This window comes from Eptesicus fuscus, chromosome 20 (genome assembly GCF_027574615.1).
Source record: "Eptesicus fuscus isolate TK198812 chromosome 20, DD_ASM_mEF_20220401, whole genome shotgun sequence".
In the NCBI taxonomy this organism is placed as follows: domain Eukaryota; kingdom Metazoa; phylum Chordata; class Mammalia; order Chiroptera; family Vespertilionidae; genus Eptesicus; species Eptesicus fuscus.
In genome coordinates, this window is record NC_072492.1 from 33,642,134 (window position 1) to 33,666,829 (window position 24,696).

The following is a 24,696-nucleotide window of genomic DNA, read 5'->3' on the forward strand; positions in this document are numbered from 1 at the left end:
CTAGAGCATCACCAAAGCATAAGGTGCTGAAGTAAGTTCCGTGTTTTCCCTACTGGCCCTCCAATACCTGGGGTCAAACCCCTGTCTTTGTATGGCCCACGAGCTACAAATGGTTTTGCATTTTTAAGAGGTTGAAATAAATCAAAATTAGAATAATATTTTGTGACATGTGAAAATTATATAAATTTCCAATTTCAGTGTCCATAAGTAAAAAAATGTATAAACCTCACCTGAGGATATGTTTTATTGATATTTAGAGAAAGAAGAAGGGAAAGAGAGAGAAATGTGGATGTAAGAGAGAAAAATCAATAAGTTGCCTCCCAAACGTACCCTGTTCAGGAATCGAACCGGGAACCCAGGCCTATGCCCTGAACCAGGAATGAAAACAGCAAGTCTTTGGTGCACGGGATGACACCCATCCAACTGAACCACACTGTCCAGGACTGTTCAATGTTTTTTAAAGGGCAGTATCAAAGGAGGACCACTGGAATGAGGAGGGAGTCTGGAAACCATTTCATAAAGTGAATGGTTGGGGGAATTCTGAATATTAAATCATAGAAGATAAAACCAAAGGATGACATGTCTTTAAATATTTAAAGACTCAGCATATGGAAATGGTTGTGTCACTCTAGAGGGGAAAAGAGGAGCGATCATGAATGTTCTAGGGAGGCAGACATCAACGAAGCTTAAGAAAGTGTCTTCTAAACGAAGAGGGCAATCAGAGAAGAGGTCATACCTCAAAAGAGCGAGCACCCTCCCATGCTGGTGCTTAAGCTGAATGGCAAGATGATTGCTATGCAAGATTATTATAGAAAGGATTCTGACAGGGTGTAGGAAGCTGAACTGTTTTAACACTTGGATTCTTCCTATGATTTTATCTAAAAAGAAAGAAAATCGCCCTGACCGGTTTGGCTCAGTGGATAGAGCGTCGGCCTGCGGACTGAAGGGTCCCAGGTTCGATCCCGGTCAAGGGCATGTACCTTGGTTGCGGGCACATCCCCAGTGGGGGGTGTGCAGAAGGCGGCTGATCAATGCTTCTCTCTCATTGATGTTTCTATCTCTCTATCCCTCTCCCTTCCTCTCTGTAAGAAATCAATAAAATATATTTTAAAAAAAAAAAAAAAAAATTAAAAAAAAAAAAAAAAAAAGAAAGAAAATGATCATAAATAAGTAAAAGCTTAATGACAGGTCAGTGGAAAACAATTTCTACTACCACATTCACTAAGGATTATACCTACAGAGAAATACAAATATATGTATATATGTGTATGTATCTATATGTATGTGTACATGGCACATTAAAAAGAGGCCTTCCATTTAAATAAAGAGTACATCAGCTATAAAAAGAATCACATTAAGAAAAGAAGGGTTATTTTTAGGAAGAGGCTCCAATTACATAAAATAAGGAAAGCACATCCACTGCTAAATAAAATGAGCTAAAGTCTTTCCCTGTGTTACTGCAGGAAATCGGCATGGCACTGCTTAAAAGAAGGGGGAAGTCTATATATAATACGGGAAGGAGAGGACTGTGTTAAAAAAAAAAAAAAAAAAAGAGGGCACAGCTGCATGATTTACTTGCACTGGACTTCTCTGCAAAAGAGTTTTACGAACATCACAAAGTACAGCCACCTGTTAAGCTGTTATTTTGGCCTATCTATTTTCAATGTCAATCTTGACACCCAAGCAAGAGACACACCACCATAGCAACATAAACATCACAGTGGTGGAAAAGAAAATTTTAAGAAGCAACTCATAGCCCTGCAGGACTGGAAATAAATTAATTCATTTTTTTACTATAACATAACATTCCCCACTCTGCAAACTCAGATCCTCTGGGTATCTATCTTAGAATTCTTCCCATGGGCCATGTGGAAAGTAGACACTCCAAGTGTACTAGATGGTCCCCCTAAAATAAAGGGGTTTAAAAGTGTGAGACAATGATCATTTTGTGCCTAGCTCAGGGAATGCATGTTTACTAGGTATTCATGCAGTACCCACAGATGGGCAATTATCATCACCCATTACATATGTAGGCTCCATATCTCATGTGATCGGTCTTTGATGGAGTCAAAAAGAGAAGTAGTTGACAGTTGGGGAAACCAAGGCACAGGAAAATAGCGTCTTCCTAAAACAATTCATGGATTATCACACAGCAAGGATTCAGCTAGTTCTTCTAAGTCCATGCTCATATGCACTATACTGCACCAGCCCACACCAGAAAATCCAAATAGGGCATCACAGGCACTTTGGCTCAAGGTGATAAAATGCAAAGTGTTTAATTAAATGAAAGGGTAGAGAAAAAAATGAGAGAAAAATAACGTTTGGAAGTAAGTAATTATACTTCTTTTTTTAAAAAAATATTTTATTGATTTTAGAGAGGAACTGAGAGAGAAACATCAATGATGAGAGAGAATCATTGATTGGCTGCCTCCTGCACGCCACCTACTGGGGATCAAGCCCGAAACCCAAGCATGTGCCCTTGGCCGGAACCAAACCTGGAACCCTTCAGTCCACAGGCAGACACTCTATCCATTGAGCCAAACCAGCTAGGGCAGTAATTATACTTCTTTACAATGATGAAACTCCCCGAGGGAGCTGGGGCAATTACCAGGACTTAAAATGTGACCACTGTCGGGTTTGGCTGATTTGCAATTCAAAAAGACCCAACAAGAGCAGAAAGAAAGCTGATCTTCCAGCTAGAAGATGAGACACACCCAGAGGGTGTGTCGTGGTGGGGAGGCACGGGGAGGTGGCATGCCATCAGAAGTCTGCATGGGGTGAGCGGGTTCCATCCCAGGGTAGATCTGAGCCCAGAGGTCAGCAACACAGGCCTGGACTCCAATCCATCCCCACTATTCGCTGCCTCTTTTTTACTTTGTTCTGAATTTTTCTCAGTCTGAGCGGCCTATAAGGTCCTTGGCAGCAGCTTCTCCAGGTCCACAGAAGAGACTGTCCAAAGGCCAGAACACTCAGTGTAGCATTCCGCAGATGACAAATAGATGACTCTATGATGAACCTTCTGTGAAGCCAGGGATCTGGCTGCTTTTGACCTAAGAACCAGTTCTGAATCTCTTTGAAAAATTAGACTGTTTCTGACAGACACAAGCAACTTTTTTTTTATTTTTCCCAAAAAAGAAACAACTCCTGGGGCAGTTGTGGGCAAAAGGCTGAGCACCTACGTAAATAATGGCTAATTTTAAATGCACTTGACCTTTTTGGAAGTGTTTTTCTTGAAAAGGCTTAAGGGAATTATTCCATTTGAACAACTAATAGCCTAATTACTATATTTTTAAAAAACAACCACCAAGCTCCTTTTCAGCTAGATCTTGGCAAGAAATCACTGAAGCACACCCTTATCTGCGGCCCCACAAGTCACATTGCTGAAAAACGTAATTACACTCGGCGGTGTCCAAGTTCCCATCAGGCACAATCCAAAAGAAGTGAACTATTGAATCCCGAATCTAAAGGTTTTTCATTTTGGACACGGTGCCTCTTAATGAGCAGCAAAAACATAATATCAAAAAATGAGCGTTCATCATGGCCTTCAATGGTCCAGGGTGTGGGTCTCCCACACATTCGGTACAGTCTGTACCCTACTGATTGAATGTAATCCCAGTGACCCTACTCTCTGCACTTTAGGGGGGGAGGGGATTCAATAACCATATTTCATATCTTTAAACCTGTCTCACTGAACAAAAGAACCATCCATTTTCACAGCATTTTTAAAATATTGATAAACCACTTTTATCCACTGCATCACTTTTATGGAGGCTTGAATGACCAGAATGATGGATATGTGTGAAAAGATATTAAGGGGCTGCATTAGTCTTTTCATCCGCAGCAGCATCATCATAATTTCAGATCACAGCAAACTCAGCAAAATGTTCCTCATGGAGAACTATGTCACCCATAAGGAACTGACACATTTCAGAAGACATGCCCCTGTTTTCAGAACTACCTGTCCATACAAGCCGGTGATTATGTCTTGTTTTCTCAAACCTCTATCCAGTGTTGTTTCTCTGTTTTGTTTAATGGCTAATGACTGGTTTAACAAGGGTTTTGTTTTCTATGACTCTGTATTACAAGTGTCTAATATTTCAGGTGCATTAGAGGTTAAATACACCTGTAAGGTAGCACAGGCACACTGGAAAATGCTCTCAGACTGAATTGAAACTCAGGACTAACATGTTTCTAGATCCCACTATTTTCTTGGATAATGCATGGAACAAACTTCTCCTTGAGAGTGGCAGGACCATCATCCCATACAATCGAATGAAATCCAGGTTGTCAGCTAGTGAGTTGAAAACTCTATCTATAGACATCACTACGAAAATTGGACAAGAATGAAAATGTAACAAAGTTAAATGATTAATATTAAGCCATCATACTGACTTAAATTATTTTGTTCTAAGTTAAACATTTATAAAATCCTGAAAGAATAAAATGAAATAAGATTTTAGCTCTGGCTGGGTGGCTCAATTGGTTGGAGTGTTATCCCATACACCAAAAGGTTGTGAGTTCGATCCCCAGTCAGGGCACGTACAGGAGGCAACCAATCAATGTTTCTCTCTCACATAGATGTTCCTCTCTCTCTCTCTCTTCCTTCCTCTCCCTCTGAAAATAAAATAAAATAAAATAAAATAAAATAAAATAAAATAAAATAAAATAAAATAAAATAAAAACATATCTTTGGTTGAGGACTTAAAAAAAAAGATTCCTTAAAAAACTAACATTTAACTACACTTCCTTATTCAGAAAAAGGGTCCAATTAATATCTATTTCTGCCTGGGACAGGAATAAAGCATTATCATTAATCAAATATTCCGTCTTCTATGTTAATAGAAGAACACTTGTCAGTGCCAACCTTGTTTGTTTGAAATGCTTCTAAAATGCCAGGTACTTTTTCCTATCTTAGTAAGTATTCTAAACAAAAATGTACTTTTCTGTTAAATGACAAGATAGTATATTAGGTACCCCAAATTTAAATTTTCAAGCACTTCAGTTGTTCCTGCAAAGGTATAGCTCATTATCTGAGTCATCAATGTCACCCAAAATATGGGTATGGGTCCATCTTATCATATTCTGCCTTTGAAAGAAAGCAGAACTCAGGAAAAATTCTAGTTAGTTTCCATTAATTTAACTTCTATTGGCTTTATTTCAGGAAATGGTATATGAGTTTAATGATAAATAGAAATAAGATTTTTTTTTTAAAAAAACTGACCAGCTACATCAAATAGTAAATTCATAGAGACAAAGTAAAATGGCAGTTGCTAAGGGTTGGAGGGAGGCAGAATGGGGAATTATTGCTTAATGGGCACAAAGTTCCACTTTTACAAGACGACTTCTGAAGATGGATGGTGGTGATGGCTGCCCCAACAGTGTCAATGTACACTGAACACTATACTTAAAAGTGGTTAAGGTGGCAAATTTTATGCAAAATGTATTTTACCACAATTTTTAAAAAAATTATTATTTTTTAAAAAAACTAACCAGAATATACACATCCAACCAATTATGTGTGGTCCCTTCAAATAGCTCATTTTAGGTAATTACATGTTTTTTTCAACACTGCTGACAAAGAGCAAAATATCTCTGAATTGCCCTAACCGGTTTGGCTTAGTGTATAGAGCGTCGGCCTGGGGACTGAGGGGGTCTCAGGTTCGATTCTGGTCAAGGGCATGTACCTTGGTTGCGGGCACATCCCTGGTGGGGGGTGTGCAGGAGGCAGCTGATCAGTGTTTCTCTCTCATTGATGTTTCTGACTCTCTTTCCCTCTCCCTTCCTCTCCATAAAAAAAAATCAATAAAATATATATATATTTTAAATCTCTGAATCTCCACTGTGGAATGAAAGGCAGGTTTGTTTGGGTTTTTCATTGCTTTAAAATTCTAAATACTGGTAAATGTCTTTGAGGCTAATATTTTTTTTTCTTTAAAAAAAATATATATATGGAACGGTCCACGAATTTGCATGTCATCATCCTTGCGCAGGGGCCATGCTAATCTTCTCTGTATCGTTCTGATTTTAGTATATGCGCTGCCGAAACGAGCACGAGGCTAATTTTTAATTTGGAAAAAGAAAAAGTTCCATTTTCAAAAGAAATAATTGTATCAAGTTAAAATTTTTTATGCAAGTCCACATGAGGTGTTAATTTGTGCATGGGCTTAGTAAACTGGCTCTGGACGAAATGCTAACAAAGGTGAGCCATCTCAGCAGGGAGGGCAAATGATATAGGGGTGGGGAAAAGCAGGTTCAAGTGTGAATAGTACATTTTGGTCATTTTTCATGCCCTCCACTTTGCTTACCTCCACAGGAAGTTTTAAGTTTTTGACTAAATGTGCCAAAAAATATTGTGTCGCTTTGTCTGTTCCCATCATTATTTTTAGATACTGAGTTTGAGAAAGCTCACAGGAGCTCATCAGTGAACATCTCTGTTGCTGATGTCTATAAAAGCCAAAGGTTTTCACTGCCATTAAAAGGAATAATTTTCAAAATTGTAGAGGTGGTTCTCTTTTTAGAGCATGAACTACAAGTTATTTTCAAAGGAGTATGATTCATTTATCAAAGTTAAGCTGAGGAATGTCACTTGGTTTAGTACTTGGGTAAAATTTATCATTCAATGGATAAAATTTGTGGACCACTCTCTCAGCTTACCCGGAATACAAGAACTGCCTTCCTCCAACTATTTTCTTTGATAATCCTGAAGAAGTTATTTAATCTTTAATAAAGCACCACTAGTGCTCCTTCCAGCTTTAGGGTTTTAAGGAAGGGAAAACTGGGTAGAGCAAAGAACATGCCTACGGAGAAGGGAATCCAAGTCTACCACTGACCAGCCATGCAAGCACCCCTAGTCCACATTTGTAAAATGGGGTGATAGTATCTCACGCATAGGACCATTCTGAGGACTAAGTGAAATAAGAAGACACTCAACAAGTGTAATTTCTCTCTTTCCCTCCTTTACACGTGAAATATGGCTGCTATCAGTCCAAGCATATAAAATAGAAATAAAAATTTAAAACACTTTCCAAACAGTGTTTCACGGAATGCAATGCTGAGGCATACGGTGCTGACTATTTTATTATGTGCATAAAAGCAAGGTTACTACAAGGCCACACTCAACCAGACCTTTTGACACAGATCTAGCTCCTCAGACAGTCATGACAAGTAACTTTCACAATTTATGTAAGACATGAAGACAGAGATGGCTCAGATAAGCAAAATGAACAGTGAAACCCTTGGCTTTTGAAGCACTGTTCAGTTTTCCACAATACTTTTCTGGAAGTTTGAGTCCAATATTCATCAACGGGTCATATCACTGTCTGTATAAACTGGCTACACATATTGGAAACTTTTTGGCCAGAGAATCAAGAGATAAGTGACACTTTGCCATTTTAAAAATAAATAAGTAAATCCCACTACAATGTTTAAAACAGACAGAAATATTGCACAGCTTTGGGGAAATACAATCTAGCAAATAAGACCCAGTGCACTTAAAGGTTTCAACAACTTCATTATACAGCAGCTCCCCACCCCCTACCCACAGTTTTATTTTCCGCGGTTTCAGTTACCTGTGGTCAACCAGGGTCTGAAAATACTGAGTGGAAAATTTCAGTAATAAGCAATTCGTCTTTTTAGTTGTGTGCCATTCTGAGTAATGTGATGAGATCTGGCAGGGTCCTGCTCTATCCCACCAGAGACATGAATCATCCACACTGTACATGCAACCCACCTACTAGTCACTGAGTAGCCAACTCATTTATCAGACTGACTGTCGTAGATTCGGAGTCCTTGTGTTTAAGTAAGCCTTATTTTACTTAATAATGGTCCCAAAGCCATTCATATAACTTCTATTACATATATTGTTATAATTGTTCTATTTTATTATTAAGTATTGATGTTCATCTCTTACTGTGCCTAATTTATATGTGAAACTTTATCACAGGTATGTATGTGTAGATAAAAACATAGTGTATATGGAGTTTTTGGTACTATCTGTGGTTTCAGGCATCAACTAGGGGTCTTGGAACACATCCTGAGGATAAACTATATTAGCATCCAAGTTAGTGGTGAATTCTCATTTTTCTTTTAAATATATTGATTGGTAATTTTTGGTATAAAAAAATAACCCCAAAAAACTATTGCTCAGAAAACACCTTAATATAGCAAATATAATCAGACCTGAAAGTGTGTGTGTGTGTGTGTGTGTGTGTGTGTGTGTGTGTACATGACATGGGACAGGGAAGCAATCTTTGGAGATTAGCTGCTCAAATTAGATGCTTAAACAACATGACTATAGGTTGTCATCACATTACATGTGTTTGGCCAATCTTCTCTAGGTGATTCATTCTGGGGAAAAAACAACACCCTAAAGATCAGCAGACATAATTCTACAGGAATTAAAGGATGATGAGGTTTTTCGCTTTGCTCAGGAGCAACAGGAATTCTAGAAGGTCATGCTTCACCGAAAGGAGCAAAAAAGAAAAAGAAAAGAAGGGAAGAGTCATTGAATAAATTTGCTCAAGAACTTACGTTAGCTACTTGTTCAGATCTATGAGTCGGCTTCCACTAAAGTCTATAAAGGAGTTTTAAGAGCAGGCCCCTTTTGTCAGATTGCTGGGAAATGAAGGAATGAGTCACTTTAACACTTGATGTCAAAATCTTGGTGAGCTCTGGCTTTCTGTTTCTAAGTCAACAAACAGCACTGTACAATGTTGCACAGGCATCAGCCAGGAAGTGGTGGGTGACCCCGGACTCCTTCCTCTGTCACTCCTTCTGCAGCCACCACAGTGGGCCCTGTGCAGTGGGGTTTCTCTTCTAGTGATCTGCCATCCTGGGAGATATGCCCAGCCTAACAGGGCAGGATTTTGCCATCCTAGACCAAGTCTATTGAGACATAGTTTAAATAACTAGTTAGCCTCCATGACGGGAGGTCTTTAGGCAGAGGATTCAACTCCCCCATAGAACCATCTCCTCCTCAGAAATGTGTATTCTAGGATTTATTCTGCTAGGGGCTTAATCACAAGGAACAACAGCCTGTAATTATTGGAATCGAGAGTCTAGGTCAGTGGTCGGCAAACTCATTAGTCAACACAGCGGCAAACTGCGGCTCGCAAGCCACATGTGGCTCACGAGCCGCAGTTTACCAACCACTGTGCTAACACATTACTTCCCAATCAATGAGTATAAAAAGCAGAGAAATGCACTTGGAGCCATAGCCAGAAAGGTCCCCACCTTCATGATGGCCACCAGCCTCTGTCCCCTTGACGGTAGGGCTGGGGCTGGGGGCTCAGAGGGTTGTGACGTGTCAGTGAGCCCTGCAGTTGGCCTTACAGCAACTATTCAAGCTGTGATTACTTTTTTTCCCCTTAAGTATGAAGTTCTGACCTAAATTGTGGTCATTCTGATCCAATCTGGCAGATTTTTCCCCCTCACAGCTGCGTAAGAGAACAACCTCCTTTGGAAAGCTAGACTCAGGACAACCACAGCCATGTCCTTGAGGGCAGGGACCGTGACTTTCCATTGTACGTGACTTTCCATTGTACTCCTAATTCAAATTCCACACTTCTGTCAACGACTCTCTCTCTGAACATAGATTATCTATTCTGCTTGGAAAAATCCATAGGCACCTCTTAAAAAAACAACAACAACAACAAAACAGCTATAGCCCAGCCCAGCTGGCATGGCTCAGTGGTTGAGTGTTGACCTATGAACCAGGAAGTCACGGTTCAATTCCTGATCAGGGCATATACCAGGATTGCAGGCTCAATCCCCAGTGTGGGGCATGTAGGAGGTAGCTGATCAATGATTCTCTCTCATCATTGATGTTTCTATCTCTCCCTTCCTCTGTGAAATAAAAGCTTTTTAAAAAATAGCTTTATTGAGATGTATTTTATATCCCAACTCAATGGTTTTTAATATATTTACAAAGAGTTGTGCAACCATCACCATAATCTACTTTATAATGATAATGAAACTTCTCCAATGGCCTGTGGACTATAAGCTCTAGGATGACAAACAAGTAACAAATAAATAAAACAAGTACTGCTTATGATAGAAAGAAGTGCAGAGACAAAGAATAATGGGGGGGAAAAGAATAATGGAAAAATTATTTTAGATGGAGCGGTCAGGAAAGACGTCCCTGAGGCGGCGAAATTTCCACTTACATACCCAAAAGTTTTCTGTAAACTTTCAAGTGTTGTTGTTGTTGTTGTTTAAGAGTATTTTATTGATTTTCAGAGAGAGAAACATCAATGTGAGAGCACAACATGGACCAAATGCCACGCCCCCTACCAAGGATTGAGCTGCAACACAGACATGCCCTGACCAGGATTCAACCTGGCAACCTTGTAGTGCATGGGATAACACCCAACCAACTAATCCACACCAGCCAGGGCTAAACTTCCAAGTTTTCACACATGACAGCAACAGGGGCTGGGAGCCTGAGAGGGGTCAGCTGCAGGGCCATCATATTGCCCTATTTCCACTGGGTTCCATATAAATGGCGCCCCGCAGGTGTGCACCCCTGAGACTCTGTTTATATGAATTGTTTGTAAGTTTCTGTAGGTTGGAGGATGTGTGGTCTGAAAAATCAAGCTTCCAAGATAATTTTTTCAAACAACTTTACATTTTCCAGATATGATTTGTTTTCCTGTTTTAATACTTATAATACACTTGGAATTTATCTGCCATGTGGCCTACAAAAAAATCTCCACTGGGGAATACCACAAAATTCCTGACTTCAAGCATGAGCCAGGGAGGCCAGGCAGTTAGCAGACTGCAATCTGAAATTCTTTTTCTCTCCCAGTGGGCTGAATTTGCTCAAGATATGTAAAACCTTCCTGACTTCTTACTACAAATCAGCTGATTTCTATACCGTATCTGTCTTTTTCTCTGAACAGAGGCAGAAGTGTTCGCTGGTTTTCAAAAAGGTGTTCAGAGTTATTTGACCATACAGACCTCCAGGCAACAGAAAGCAGGTGCCCTCACTCAGGTGGCTAAAGCAATGAACCTCAACGGACTTTTCCAGTAATCACTGCCCCTGAAAAACACATTTACTGCCTGTCACTGTGCACACACTTTTAAATTTAAAACAACTTTGTGAACCCTATACACACACACACACACACACACACACACACACACACACACTTTCCTAAATGACACCTTACAGAGGTTGGAAGCTGAAAACATCATTTTTAAAAACTGCTTACAAAAAAATAGTATTCTCCATTCACCTGAAATGAGAGTCTTTCTGAAATGAAGATGCCTCGCTTTTCTCTGAATATCAATAATACTCAATTAACCAGACAGGGTTTCTAAATTGATTTCTAAGAGCTATAGGGATTCACTCGATGCCTTTTTAAATGAAAAGCAAAAATTAATTACCACCCTCTTTTAACTAGGGTTTTTTTAATAGCAGTGTGCATTTTTTTCAAAGCCCAGAATCTGTTTCACGTGAAGGGCATTCACACTCAAATCACAGGGAAAGCGCAGGGCCCTTCACACACAAAGTCCATTTCACTGACGGGCCAGGAGGATGGCATCTGCTCCTTGTTGTCTGCTCCATTAGTGGTGAAAGGTTTGCACTTATCCATTAACGCACTCCTCTCCCCAGGTACCCCTCACGACCACAAAGGGAGCTTCGCAAGATAGCTGGGCAGCATGAGGGACATTGTTCCCTGGCTGTGGAACAAGCAAGAGAAGCTACCAGGATGGCCCAGAAATCAAACTCATGACCCTGGCATTGGTTCCTCACAATAATCTAAGGCGGGGGGAGAGGTGGATATCACAATCGCACTCATTCTTTTTTGTTGTTGTCATTTATTTTTTAGTTTTTTGTTTTTCTTTTTTGTTTTTGTTCATGCTTTTCTTCTTTAAAAAATTAATAACGCTCATTCTTAAAAAACATTTGCAAAATTACAATTATGAGGAATCCTGGGGAAAGTCTATAAGATTAACCCAAGGAGCCTTTATACTTAGGGGTATCACTTTGTACCAAAAACAAACTGTCAATGCCGATGGCAAATTTAAAATCCCTTTCCTTAAAAAATTCCTGCCCCAAAGCCCACAAAATATTTTATTAACCCTGGCATTTTGGCACCTCCATTTAGGTCATTCCAGAGATGGCACCACCCTGATCCCAAATCTGTTCTCAGAAAAGTCTCTGGGGACCCGGGGAGCCTGGATAAAGTGCACTGGCTCCCTGCCAGGGTGAAGAACAAGATAATATTCTGTATTTTTAAAAGTTGTTTTTCTTGTTCTTTTTTTTTTCTTCCTTTTTTGGAAGGAAGAAGAATGTTCCTACCTTTCATTGTGCACCAAATCCCTAAAGACCACAAATAAATCCCTAAAAGTACACAAATTAATGTTAATGCAATCAGAACAGGAACTGTTAAACACCAGAGCAAGCAATGAAAACAAAAGGATTCCTGCCTTAGATTTTATTAGGATGTGCTTAGCTCTAGGAAAATGCTTATCTTGCTGCTAAGCACCTGTCAGGGAGGGGTGATCTTCAGACTGTGCCCCAAATGTCATGAAAATGACATTTGGAATTAGGATGCTGGGACCAGTAGAAGCACCCAAGGGTTTTCTTGGGGAGGGAGGGGTCTTAAACGCCACCATAATCTCCATGGAGCCACATATCCAAAAGCCATCCCAAATAAGCATACAATCTAAGGAAAACCAGTGGGCTTGTTATACAAAAGTAGCTTTAGATGGTGCTCCTCTGGCCACCCTCTGGGCAGCTGACCACCCTTAAATATCCCCTAAGTACACATACATGGTCAAAGTCTCTAACCCACCTCCAACTAAACACTATACCTGTTTTGCATATCATGCTTAGAGATAATATTTCCTTCCAACAAGAAAGCCCAGAGGGGAGAAACGGCAGAACCCCTATCCTACAGTAAAACAGCTTTGCACCAGAAATCAGAAGGCCTGGGTTCTGGCCTAGACCCTGCCCTTAGCTAGGAGCTGGGCAACTAACTGAATCTTCTACAACTCTATTCTCTACAAAGCAAAATGGTTCAACTATAGGTCATCTCTAATAGCCCTTCCAAATTTAAAATTCCAGAATCTACATCGCCAACTGTTTCAAATGAAAACAATGACAACTACCTCTTTATGACCAACTATCAGCCCCCAGGGCCCTTTGCTAAGCAGAACTTTCCAAAGGGCTTATATTTAGTTCAGAGACAATGACGTTGAACATAAATGAGGAGACTATTCCAATGACTTTTTTTAATTAAAATTAATCCACGGGATGTTACTTCTTATAATTCATTATTCTGAAATTAATGTCTAAATGAGAACAAAACACCAACACTCTGTCTAGACTGTAGTTCAGCTTTCTTCTCTTTATCTCCCAGAGCTGTTCTTCTTTCCTGGAACTATGGGACATTTTATAAGGCTAGAGAAATAGTAGAAACAGTACTCTCTTGAACAATTCAAGAGATTTTGATTTTTTCATTTAGTTGGTAGTGCTGACTTTATCTGTTTTCAAGAAAAGTGTTTTTGCTTTTGCTGGAGTAAATATGAGTGACAGGCAAAGAGCAGAATAAGGAAAAACAAACAATGTGTTTTTTTAACGTGGCTCTGGTTCTGGCTTGGGTGTTAACTGGTTGTGTGCCCTGGTGTACATTACTAAATCATTCTGAATACATTACTAAATCATTCTGAATCTCAGTTTACTCATCTGCAAAATGTAGATAACAACACACCAGTCCCCTTTACTCTCCCCTCCCCTCAGTAAGGAGTTAAATGGATACTGCAAGGGGGGGGGGGGGGGGGGGGGGCGCGGCACAGACACAGTGTTGGTTCTAGAAAATGACTCTCCAAGATAAAGCATTTGCCTCATTTTAAAAAATATGGACACTGCTACTAATGAACTGTGGTGGTTAAACAGAGAAATAAGTCCCAGAAGTGCTATAGGTCCATGAATCTGGCCTAAAGCAATTCAAGCGTTGAAACAAAAGTTAGGTAGGTTCCAAAGGTCTACCTAAACTGATGATAACTGTCTTCTTTGAAGACATTAAGTTGCTGCCCAATATTCAATGTTGAGGTTGGTAGGGCATAGTGCAAAGGGGAATCATGGTAACTGTGGGGTTTACTACCAGTCAAACTCTAGGGGTCTAATCTCTGACAAGATGGGCCTAGCCTCCCCATCCATCATCGGATTTGGTGCGCCTGAATCCTTAGTTTGAAACCTCTATCAATCTAAAATGTCCCCCTGCTTCTCTGACAAAGTAGAAACCTACTTCAGAATATGACCTTACAGAAACTGAATCATGCTTTAGTCCAAATGAATTATATATTAATTAAGTTATAATTATACATGGTGTTACAAGTAGAATCTGATTTAATTTGCCAATTAAGGAAGGAAGGGCCTCCATCTAGACCACTCAAATGTGATTTCTTTATAGGGAGGTGGTGGGTATTTAAGTCCAAAAAACAAACAGTGGGGAAAGGAGCTGTGCCTGCCTGTTCAAGAAAACCTGAGAAGGAACCAACCAGAATAAAGAGATTTTGCAGGTAATAGAGAAGATTCTAGAACTGGTTATTTTCTTGACTATCACCTGAATTTGGGGGGCATTTCATGCAGTACAAACATGGCCCCTAGAGTCCAAATTCTGATCAATAAATAAAGTCATTAGGAGGAGATCTCATAGAAGTAAACACCCCCCCAAGCTGAACCTCCAGCTCCCGCTGCCCACCCATGGACTGAGATCTAACCTTTTCTAGAAATACTGGAGTTTCATTCCTTTGCCTCCCTCACTCTCCAGAGAACTATTTATGTGTTGCTTCACCACTTTATTTACACGGTCAGGATGCACGCCCCAAAACTACCCACATGGTCTCCATCCTTCAAGATCTTGCTCAAATGCTATCTCCTCAAATACCAACAAACTGCAAACGTTCCACTGATCATTCGGGTGCAGGCTGATCTCCCTCTCTGGCAGCCAGCTTCCCCAGGCTGCGGTTTGTAAACTCAGAGCTACTCTGATCTTGCCTTGCATGGTACGTGGGTCTTCCCTTCACACTTGCTCCAGACGACAAATGAAGGCAGACCCTTGGGAGCACAGCCACGATCTGGGTTAATTATCTTTTTCTACCCCAACGTAAACTAGTCCCTGCCACAAAATAGTGGCTCAATAACTCCTGATAGATATAGATTAAGGGCACTATATTTAAATATAAATACGGTTGGGGTCGCAGATTTCGTTTGTGTTGCCACACCAAACCACACCAGTGAGTTTCAAATTGCCTTGACAGGCTTCATGCTCCCTCGCTGTCCCCAGGGCAGGCGCTAAGCAACTGTGAGATCACCAAAAAGGTCGGGAGCAGAGGGCGAATAAAGGGAAGCTGGGGCCTGAATAATTCTGAGTCATCATTTCCTGAATGCGAACCTGAGCAGCGTGGACGACGACCCCCGCCGCTCACCCGCACTGCCGGGACCCAACCCCGGCCGGACGCGCACCCACGTGCTGGAGCGCCCTCCTGTGGCCGTGCCGCAGCACCCGCCACGCGCGGCTCGCTCGCAGACCACGCTCCCCGCGGCTGAAGAAACAAGAGACGCAGAAAGTTTCCGAGCCAGGCGGGTTGCGAAAGGTCGAAGCCAGGTCAAGGAGCCTGGTTGCGAGGGCGTGGCGGGAGCGGCGCCGGGGCGGGCGGCCACCGCAAGATGCCTGGACCCGGACGGACCCCCACCCTCAAAGGGCTCCGAGGTGTCCCCCAGCAGGGCTTGGGGCCTCCAGATTCAGAGGGTGAAGGGCTTCTTCCCGAACCTGGACCTTCCAGCAAAGGGCGGGAGGGGAGTCTGAGCCCATGCCAGAATGGGATGACCCCCCCACACACACACACACACACACACCCAGTTTACCAGCGCGCGCGTGGGGTTGTTGGTTGTGCTTTATTCATTTTCTTAATTGGAGAAAGGGGGCGCACCGACTTCCTTTGGCGCATTCTGATCCCCAGTAATGTGGATCTAGGTGCCCCTGGAAGGGCCCACCTGGAGTCCACCGCCCCACCCAAGGCCGCCCTCCCCCGCTGGGGTGACAAGTGGAAACAGCAATTCCCCTTCCTCCCGCCCCTCCAGCCTTCGGTTTGGGAGGTAATGTTCCACCAGGTTTCCTTGCCGCCCGTAGTGGACTCGACGGCCGGGAGGCGGCCGCGGGGTACACGGCGTCCCGGGGCGGGGGGGGGGGGGGGGGGGAGGCGGGGAGCGGGCGAGGCAAGGCCGGGCGCGGCGCTTACCTCGTCCACGGTGAGCGGCATGCAGATCCGGTACTCCTTGAGCAGCATGGTCCTGCCAGCCGTGGACGTGGACCACCGGAGCAGGAAGCGGGGGGCGGCCCCGAGAACAACAAGGCTGCCGCCCAGGCGCAGGGCAGGGAGCCCGGAGCCCCGCGCTCGGAGCCGGCCGGAGAAACAGACCCGGCGGTGCACTCAGCTCCTGGCTTCCTCCTTTCCACCCAAGAGCATGTCAAGGTTTGGGTCCGGGTGTTCGTGGCTCCCCCGCCCCCTTCCTCGCCGAGGTTGGTTCTCCCGGAACGCGGTATTGCAAAGTCCGGGAGGGAGGGAGGGAGCCCCGCTGGAAACCACTCGGATCCGCAGCCCCAGGCGGTAGGAGCGGCCGTCAGATCAGGACATGCCCGGTGGCGGCGAGGGAGGGGGGAAAAAGAGAAATTTCCAAAAATTAAAACGAATGCTCAAAAGTCACCCGCTGGATACGCCTTTGAAACCAGACGTGAGCCTAGCGACCCCCTTCTCCGGCCGTTCTGCCCAATGCTAATTCACCAGAAACTCATTGCAGGGATTCATCCGGAGATGCTGACTTTCCAGACAAAGGCTCGATGGGCTCCTCTCCCCGGGCGGTAAACAAGATTTCCTGCTCTTTTGAGGGCCGGTCCCCGAGGCGCTCTGGAGCTCGCAGGGGTAGAAAAGGGAAGCCGCCGCCGCTGGGCTCAGCCGGGCTGAGGCCCCGGGTTCCTCCAACCTCGACTCGCGCTGCAAGAGGCGGGCGAGAGCAAGCTGGCGCCTTCCGCACGCGTCCCCTCCCCCGAGTCCCCCGGCTCCCCGAGCGCCGTGCGTGCCCGCGAGTTTGCAGCCACCTCGCCGGAGCCGGAGAGTCCGCGCGGAGCTGCAGTGTGCCTCGGGCCCGGGAGGTGGGTGCGGGAGGAGCCAGCGCCGGCGAGGCTGACATCAGCAGCGGCCGCGGCGGGGAGCCCCATCCGGCCAATGGGGATATGGCAAAGAATGTGGAGGATTTAAACAAAACAGCATGTCTCTCCCGGGCTGCTGCCAGACAACCGGGCTGCCCCGGAGCCCAGCCCAGCCGGCGCTGGGGAAGATCACAAAAGGGGCTTCCCTAGACTTCCTTTACCCTTTGAATCTGTTCTCCGATGTGCCCTGAGTGCCACAGTGCTCGTCCAGCCACTCAGGGAAACTAATAGTTCCAAGGAACAGAAGTGCTCTTTGACCTTTGGCAAAGGTCTTTACAAATACCCACCACAAATATTTTCTCTTTGGTCAAGTAGGCAAGTCCCGTGCTGGCGAGGCCATGGGATTTGAGAGCATGAGAACAAACCCTTGCCTGGTTTCCTAACTGGTTTCAGAAAAGGAATCCTGGGAAACTGGGGAGGGCAACAGTACAAACGAAAGTGAAGTACAAACACAAAGACACAAGTAGAGAAAAGGTGATAGGGACGCAGCCTTTTACCTCTCCCGCCCTGCTCTGGGGTCTGCCTGCAGGCTTCCACAGCAGCAAGAATAGGTTTTCGTGTCAGCACTCCTAAGTTCAAAAAGTCACAGTGAAATGTCAATGAAAATGCCTGGAGTGTTGGTATTTCGTCCATATTAAACAGATCCCTCATTTTAACCACAAGAGGCACATTCTTCAGTCACTCAGGAAGCTGCATGTAACTGCTGAAGTCTGTTTTTCATTTGTCTGGTATTTTTAAGCTTGTTTTTCTGAAGAGTTGCAGGATGAAAAATGCATTAGTTGCCTCTATGCAGAATAACCTGCATCATCTTTTCTCTGAAAATAGTCATGATCTAAAGTCCTGCAGCTACTCATTGAGCTTGGGTGGCAATACAGATGGCCTCAATATTATAGTATTTTAAATTATAATGAATAATTATCTGGTATAACAATGGTGGGCGGTGGCAAAATCATCCAGATGGCTGGAGAGAATTTATAACTGTGTGAACATGATACAAAGCTTGATAGAAAAATGACACCCTAAATCCAGCTTATATGTTAGTAAAACCATTTTTCTAGATAAATGTTTCCCAAGAGTTGGCTCAGAAATATTCATAGCAACTAATTAAAGCTAAACCCAATTCCTCGAGGTGGAAAATCTAAATCTGACACTGTAGTGTTGAATAATAACACATTGAAAGCCTGTGATACAGAAAGAAGCTCAAGCTGTTTTCCTTTTTCTACTTCTGACTTGAAAACAAGTGTAGTGGCTTTGCTTCTGGCACCTACTAATCTACCCAGAGGCAGTGAGAAAACATAAGGCTAGCCACACAGACACAGGACATCAGAATATGTGGGTGTATTCCTGACTTCCTAGATGTGTCCTGACATTGATTCTGTAACTAAGTATTTTACAGATGAATATTGTGGTTGAGGAACTACTTTTCTGAATATTCCAAACTGCAAATCAGATGACTATGCCTCTCCCCTTACCCTTATAAGCTTTCTCCACTGAACTCTTCCTTTACACCCAGCCCATCCGCATGCCTGGTCCCATTAATCTTGTTCAAACACAGCTTTGACTCCAGTGATTCTCTATGGCCTATTGAGCAAGTTCAATTCCTTGGCAGGAGGATCTGAATCTACCTTTCCCACAATAGCCAGTCACACTTCCCCTGAGACAAATCTATTACCTAGAGAGGCCTCTACTTTGCTTTGAATTTTCTGTTCCTGCCATTGCCTTCATAGAGAATCCCGCTCCGCCCCCACCAGCCCCCGCCCCGCCACCCCCTACACACACACACCACTTTTCAGCGGGCCATTGACAATCTGTTTTTGGAAAGTGATTCTGATGATAACATGTTGGATGGGTTAGGATCAAAGGATATTAGAGGCAGGTTATTACATTATTCTAATACCATAGGAGAGGTATGGAAAGGACCTGAAATAACGAATGAAGAAAAGAGGATGAATTTAAAAGATTTGGTTTGGCTCAGTGGATAGTGTTGGCCTGAGGACTGAAGGGTCCTGGGTTCGATTCCAGTCCAGGGCACATGCCTGGGTTGTAGGCTCAATCCCCTGTAGGGGTGTGTGCAAGAGGCAGCGAATCAATGATTCTCTCTCATCATTGCTGTTTCTATCTCTCTCTCCCTCTCCCTTCCTCTCTGAATTCAATAAAAATATATATTTTAAAAAAATATTTGAAAAGGACTTGAAGATGGATTGGTTTTCACTACAACAGCACTTGGGGGAAGGGAGGGCAAAGAGAGAGCTTATTCATTCATAACATATTTACACAAAGGGAGGAGAGCGCCATCTACTGGCCAAGATACATTTTTAACAAATGTTTTAAGTCCCTATAGTCATCAAGTCTGGCAAGGAGAATTTTATCTTTCTTTTCAACCAATGGAGTCCCCACAATACCTATTTCCAAAGAGCCTTGAAGGTGTTGCAATCATCATTGTGGATGGTATAAAGTTCTATAAACAACATATAATCGCCGAAACCGGTTTGGCTCAGTGGATAGAGCGTCGGTCTGCGGACTGGGGGGTCCCAGGTTCGATTCCGGTCAGGGGCATGTACATTGGTTGCGGGCACATCCCCGGTGGGGGGTGTGCAGGAGGCAGTTGGTCGATGTTTCTCTCTCATCGATGTTTCTAGCTCTCTATCCCTCTCCCTTTCTCTCTGTAAAAAAAATCAATAAAATATATTTAAAAAAACAACAACAACAACATATAATCTCATACAATCTATAGCTAATGATCTTCACATATTAAAAAATAGAGGTGGGCACAAAGGGCAAAAAAGAAGAATGAAGAGTAAAGTTACCAGTGAGAATAATATGACCAAAAGGAAAAGAGTATTAGCCCAAGCACACCTGTGATGCATTTATTCTCAGATGAAGGATAACATATAAAGGCAGGGGCTCGAGATGGGAGGACGTACACAATCATTTCAACACACTGATGCCCCCCACTCAATTGAAACCTCTTCTCAGTTTATGTGAGAAAACTATAAGGTCCTGCTCACCTCTGTAAGTAGCATTGGAAAGAAGAGTGTACCAATAGTCTTTATGACTATTCAAGTCATGTTTTATTCCTGGTATTTCTTAAGTAAAATAAATGGTTCTTCCAGTTTCCTCTTTCCTACTCATTATACCAGTACTTAAGGTCCATTGAAAGTCCTGTCTCCTACATAAAGCCATTTTAGATAACTCTTTACCTTTCTAGACAATCCAAAACACTTATTTGAACTATTCTTTTATTATTATTTCAGAGAGGAAGGGAGAGATAGAAACATCAATGATGAGAGAGAACGACTGATCGGCTGCTTCCTGTATGCCCCACACTGGGGACCTAGCTCACAACCCAGGCATGCACCTCCACCAGAAATCAGGAATTGAACTGCGACCTCCTGGTTCATAAGTCAACACTCCACTACTGTGACATGCTAGCTGGGTTGCATGGCCTTTATATATAAATTGTCTTATACAGTAGTGACTTTTATATATAAAACTAGAGGCCCGGTGCATGAATTCATGCACTGGTGGGGTCTCTCAGCTTGGCAGCCATCAGGGCCAATTAGGGCGGCCAGCCGGGGGGAGGGACCCTGGGAGGTTGGCTGGCCAGGGGGAGGGACTGAGAGAGGTTGGCCGGCTGCGAGAGGTTGGCTATGGGAGTGCACTGACCACCAGGAGGCAGCTCCTGCATTGAGCGTCTGCCCCTGGTGGTCAGTGCGTGCCATAGTGGCTGGTCGACCAGTTGTTTGGTTGTTCGGTGGCTTAGGCTTTTATATATATAGATGTCATATACAGTACTGTGTTTCATCTGTTATCCAACATGATGGTAAGCTTCCAGAGGAGATGGGCCAGGGCCTATCTGTGTGATCTGGAAAATGTAGCCTTGTGAGAGGGATACTATAAGTACCCAATAAATGTCTATTGGATGTATGCATTTATTAGTTTACAGTTCTCAACCTCAGCACGACTGACATTTGATGCCAGATAATTCTTTGTGGAAGTCATTACAGGATTTTTAGCATCCCTGGTCTTTACCCACTAAATATGTAGCAACTCCTCCCTCACACACACATACATATACACATACACAATCCCCAAAACAGTGCTGAGTATGGAGGGGGATCTCCTGCAATGAAGAACCACTGTATTAGTGTAACATTCATTAACCTCATCTAAATGTTTAGCTACTCCAAGAAGCTTTTGGAGAGACTGACTGTCAACTAGTCAAAATCAGGGTTGAGAAAAGGAATAAAACAAAACTGCTACATCACAGTGATGTAAAGATGTCACTTTGTCATTCCCATGCTCTGCATTAATATGACCAAAATAGCCCTCGATAAAGGACTTGACCTTAACTTTGATTACCTGGTTAAAGTAATGTCTGCCAAGTTTTCCATTGTACAGTTACCATTTTTCCCTTTCCATAATTCATGCTTCAGAAGTGAGTCATTAAGTGCAGCCCACACTCAAGGGAGCTCCATCTCCTTGAGGGAAGAGGATCTACATATTCAATATGGAATTCTGCAAGATTTGTCCCTCCTCCCTCATTTATTCAATTATTTAGTTATATTAGTGTGGACTTGTGCATATTTATTTTATACTTGAGGAATAAGTCTACATTACATTAACTTTGTTGCTCAGATTGCTCCAGCTTTGGCCATTGGTAGTTTCTGCTGTTTGGTTCCTGTGTCCTTTCTTTTTTAAAATATATTTTTATTGATATCCGAGAGGAAGGAAGAGGGAGAGAGAGAAACATCAATGATGAGAGAGAATCATTGATTGGTTGTCTCCTGCACGCCCCCTACTGGGGATCAAGCCTGAACCCAGGCATGTGCCCTTGACCAGAATTGAACCTGGGACCCTTCAGTCCGCAGGCAAACACTCTACCCACTGAGCCAAACCAGCTAGGGCTCCTGTGTCCTTTTGACATGCCCCCCTTTTTAAGGGCAACTTTTGAAGATCAAGTGTTACCTTTGCAATTAATTTTGTTGTTTTAAAGATTGTTTAATTCCAGGAAAGTTTATGTCTATGCATGCCTCTGTGTGTGTTTTTTAAACAACTGTATGTCTGACCTTGTTAGGTGCTAAGCAAATGTTAAATCCATTCTTAACAAAACGACACAAAGCAAGTCCCAAGGCAATTTTTATGTGTAGACCCGTATACCAGGCTTCTATTAAATACAGAGAATGCCTTTGATGTGTAATTGCTTGTGCTGTGCAGTAAATGCTCATAAAATAAAAATTAATTGACAATGATGTAGTACAGAATGCTTCGCAGAAAATAAAAACCTAGAGGTCCTGTGGCCAAAGTTATAGTTTTGGCTCTTTTTAAATAAATAAGCTAATCATAAATGTATCAAAGTTTTACTTTCTATTGCATTACCTATTTTTACAGAAATTGGCAAAACATTGGAATGTTTTGAGATGAATTATGAGATTATAGGTAACCTATACTCACTTGAGAGAAATTTTAGTGATAAAACATTGCCCTTGATCCTGAGTGTCCTTTAAGAGGAGGCAACTGTGCAACCATAATTCACTGTGGTTCTTTTATGTCAAAGCATATTTAACCTAGTATCATCAAATGATGTCAACACATCTGGAAAGAGTATTCCTTACTTATGCCACAGAGATGTCACGTAATTTGACTTTTGGTGAAACATTTTAAAAGTTACCAGAGAGGCCCTAACCGGTTTGGCTCAGTGGATAGAGCGTCCGTCAGCCTGTGGACTCAAGGGTCCCAGGTTCGATTCCAGTCAAGGGCATGTACCTTGGTTTCGGGCACATACCCAATAGGGGTGTGCAGGAGGCAGCTGATGGATGTTTCTCTCTCATCAGTGTTTCTAGCTCTCTATCCCTCTCCCTTCCTCTCTGTAAAAAATCAATAAAATATATATATTTTTAAAAAGTTACCAGAGCCCTAACCGGTTTGACTCAGTGGATAGAGCGTCGGCCTGCAGACTCAAGGGTCCCAGGTTTGATTCCGGTCAAGGGCATGTACCTTGGTTGCGGGCACATCCCCAGTAGGGGGTGTGCAGGAAGCAGCTGATTGATGTTTCTCTCTCATCGATGTTTCTAACTCTCTCTGCCTCTCCCTTCCTCTCTGTAAAAAATCAATAAAAATATATTTTTTTAAAAGTTACCAGAGAGAAAATAAGGGAATAATGTTTGCTTATTAAGTGTATGTAATCATTTATATCAGAACTCCACTTTAAATATTGCTTAGATGACCCTGGCAGAGTAGCTCAGTTGGTTAAAGCCTCGTCCTGACACACCAAGGTTTGGGTTCAAGGCACATACAAGAATCAACCAATGAATGCATAAATAAGTGGAACAACAAATCAATGTTTCTCACCTTTCTTCTCTCTCTAAAAAAATAAAAAATAAAAATCAATAAATAAAAATTGCTTAGGTGACTGCATTTAGGCTGAACAATGGCCCCCAAAGATATCAGATCCTACACCCTAAAACCTGAAAATATCACCTTACTGGAAAAAGGGTGTGATTACATTAAGGATCTGAAATAAGTAGATTATCCTGGATTATCTGGGTGGGTCCTAAATACAATCACAGGTGTCTCTATAAGAGAAAAGTAGAGGGAAATTTGACACACACAGAAGAGAAGGCAATGTGACCAGGAAGGCAGAGATTAAATTAGAGTGATGAGGCCACAGACCAAGGAATGCCTGCCCACAGCCACCAGAAGCTGAAAGAGGCAAGGATGGCAGGTCCCCTAGAGCCTCCAGAGGAAGCATGGCCCTGCCACACCTTGATTTTGTCCAGTGATACTGCCTTCCGGACTCTAGATCGTGAGAGAATCAATTTTTGTTGTTTTAAGCCACTAAGTTTGTGGTTGTTATAGTGGCAAGAATGTTTTAGTTATGACTTTGTTTACCTGATATAATTGTACTTGACATGAAGAAATTCTACACAGGACCAAGAGATTTACTCAAAAGATAAAATACACTGTATTTTTCTTTGCAAAATGATTCACAACAAACTTGAAAATACCAATACCACTGCGTTTAAAATCGGCAATTTAAAAAAACAAATATTCTACACACATGTCAGGAACATTTCTGTAATGTAAATCTTGTGGCTTTACATACCATCAATATGCTAAGGACTCCTAACTTCAAATCTCTTGCCCAAATGACTCCCCTTAGTTTGACACATGTCTATCCACCTGCCTTCTTAGCATTGTCACTTGGATGTCCAACAGGCACCTCAAACTTAACATAGTTAAAGTTGGGCTGCTGCCCTTTTCCCCTGGCTTGCACATCCCTAATCTGTGCCATTTGGTAAATGGCAGCTCCATCTTTCCAGACAGGCAGGTCAAAAATCTTGACAGCATGTTTTCTCCTTCTCCCCTCACATCCAACAGCAAATCCTATCTTGGCTCTATCTTCAGATTATATCCAGGATCCAGCCACTTCTTACCACTTCTGCTGCCTCCACCCTAGTCCAAGCCACCATCATTT

General features: G+C 42.7%; 1 protein-coding gene and 1 non-coding gene across 2 annotated transcripts in view; both read right to left on the minus strand.

Annotated features, from left to right (window-relative positions):
- Positions 1-17,205, minus strand: part of PITPNC1 (phosphatidylinositol transfer protein cytoplasmic 1) — a 216,519-nt gene extending 199,314 nt beyond the window's left edge. Inside the window, exon 1 of the mRNA XM_054709088.1 lies at positions 16,252-17,205. Within this exon, the coding sequence (XP_054565063.1) occupies positions 16,252-16,299 (48 nt within the window). The 5' untranslated portion in view covers positions 16,300-17,205. The remainder of the gene's footprint in view (positions 1-16,251) is intronic.
- On the minus strand, positions 5,943-6,052 carry LOC114234428 (U6 spliceosomal RNA). The gene has a single exon (XR_003620630.2). It is a non-coding gene; the product is annotated as a U6 spliceosomal RNA (small nuclear RNA).
- Positions 17,206-24,696: the final 7,491 nt, after the last annotated feature.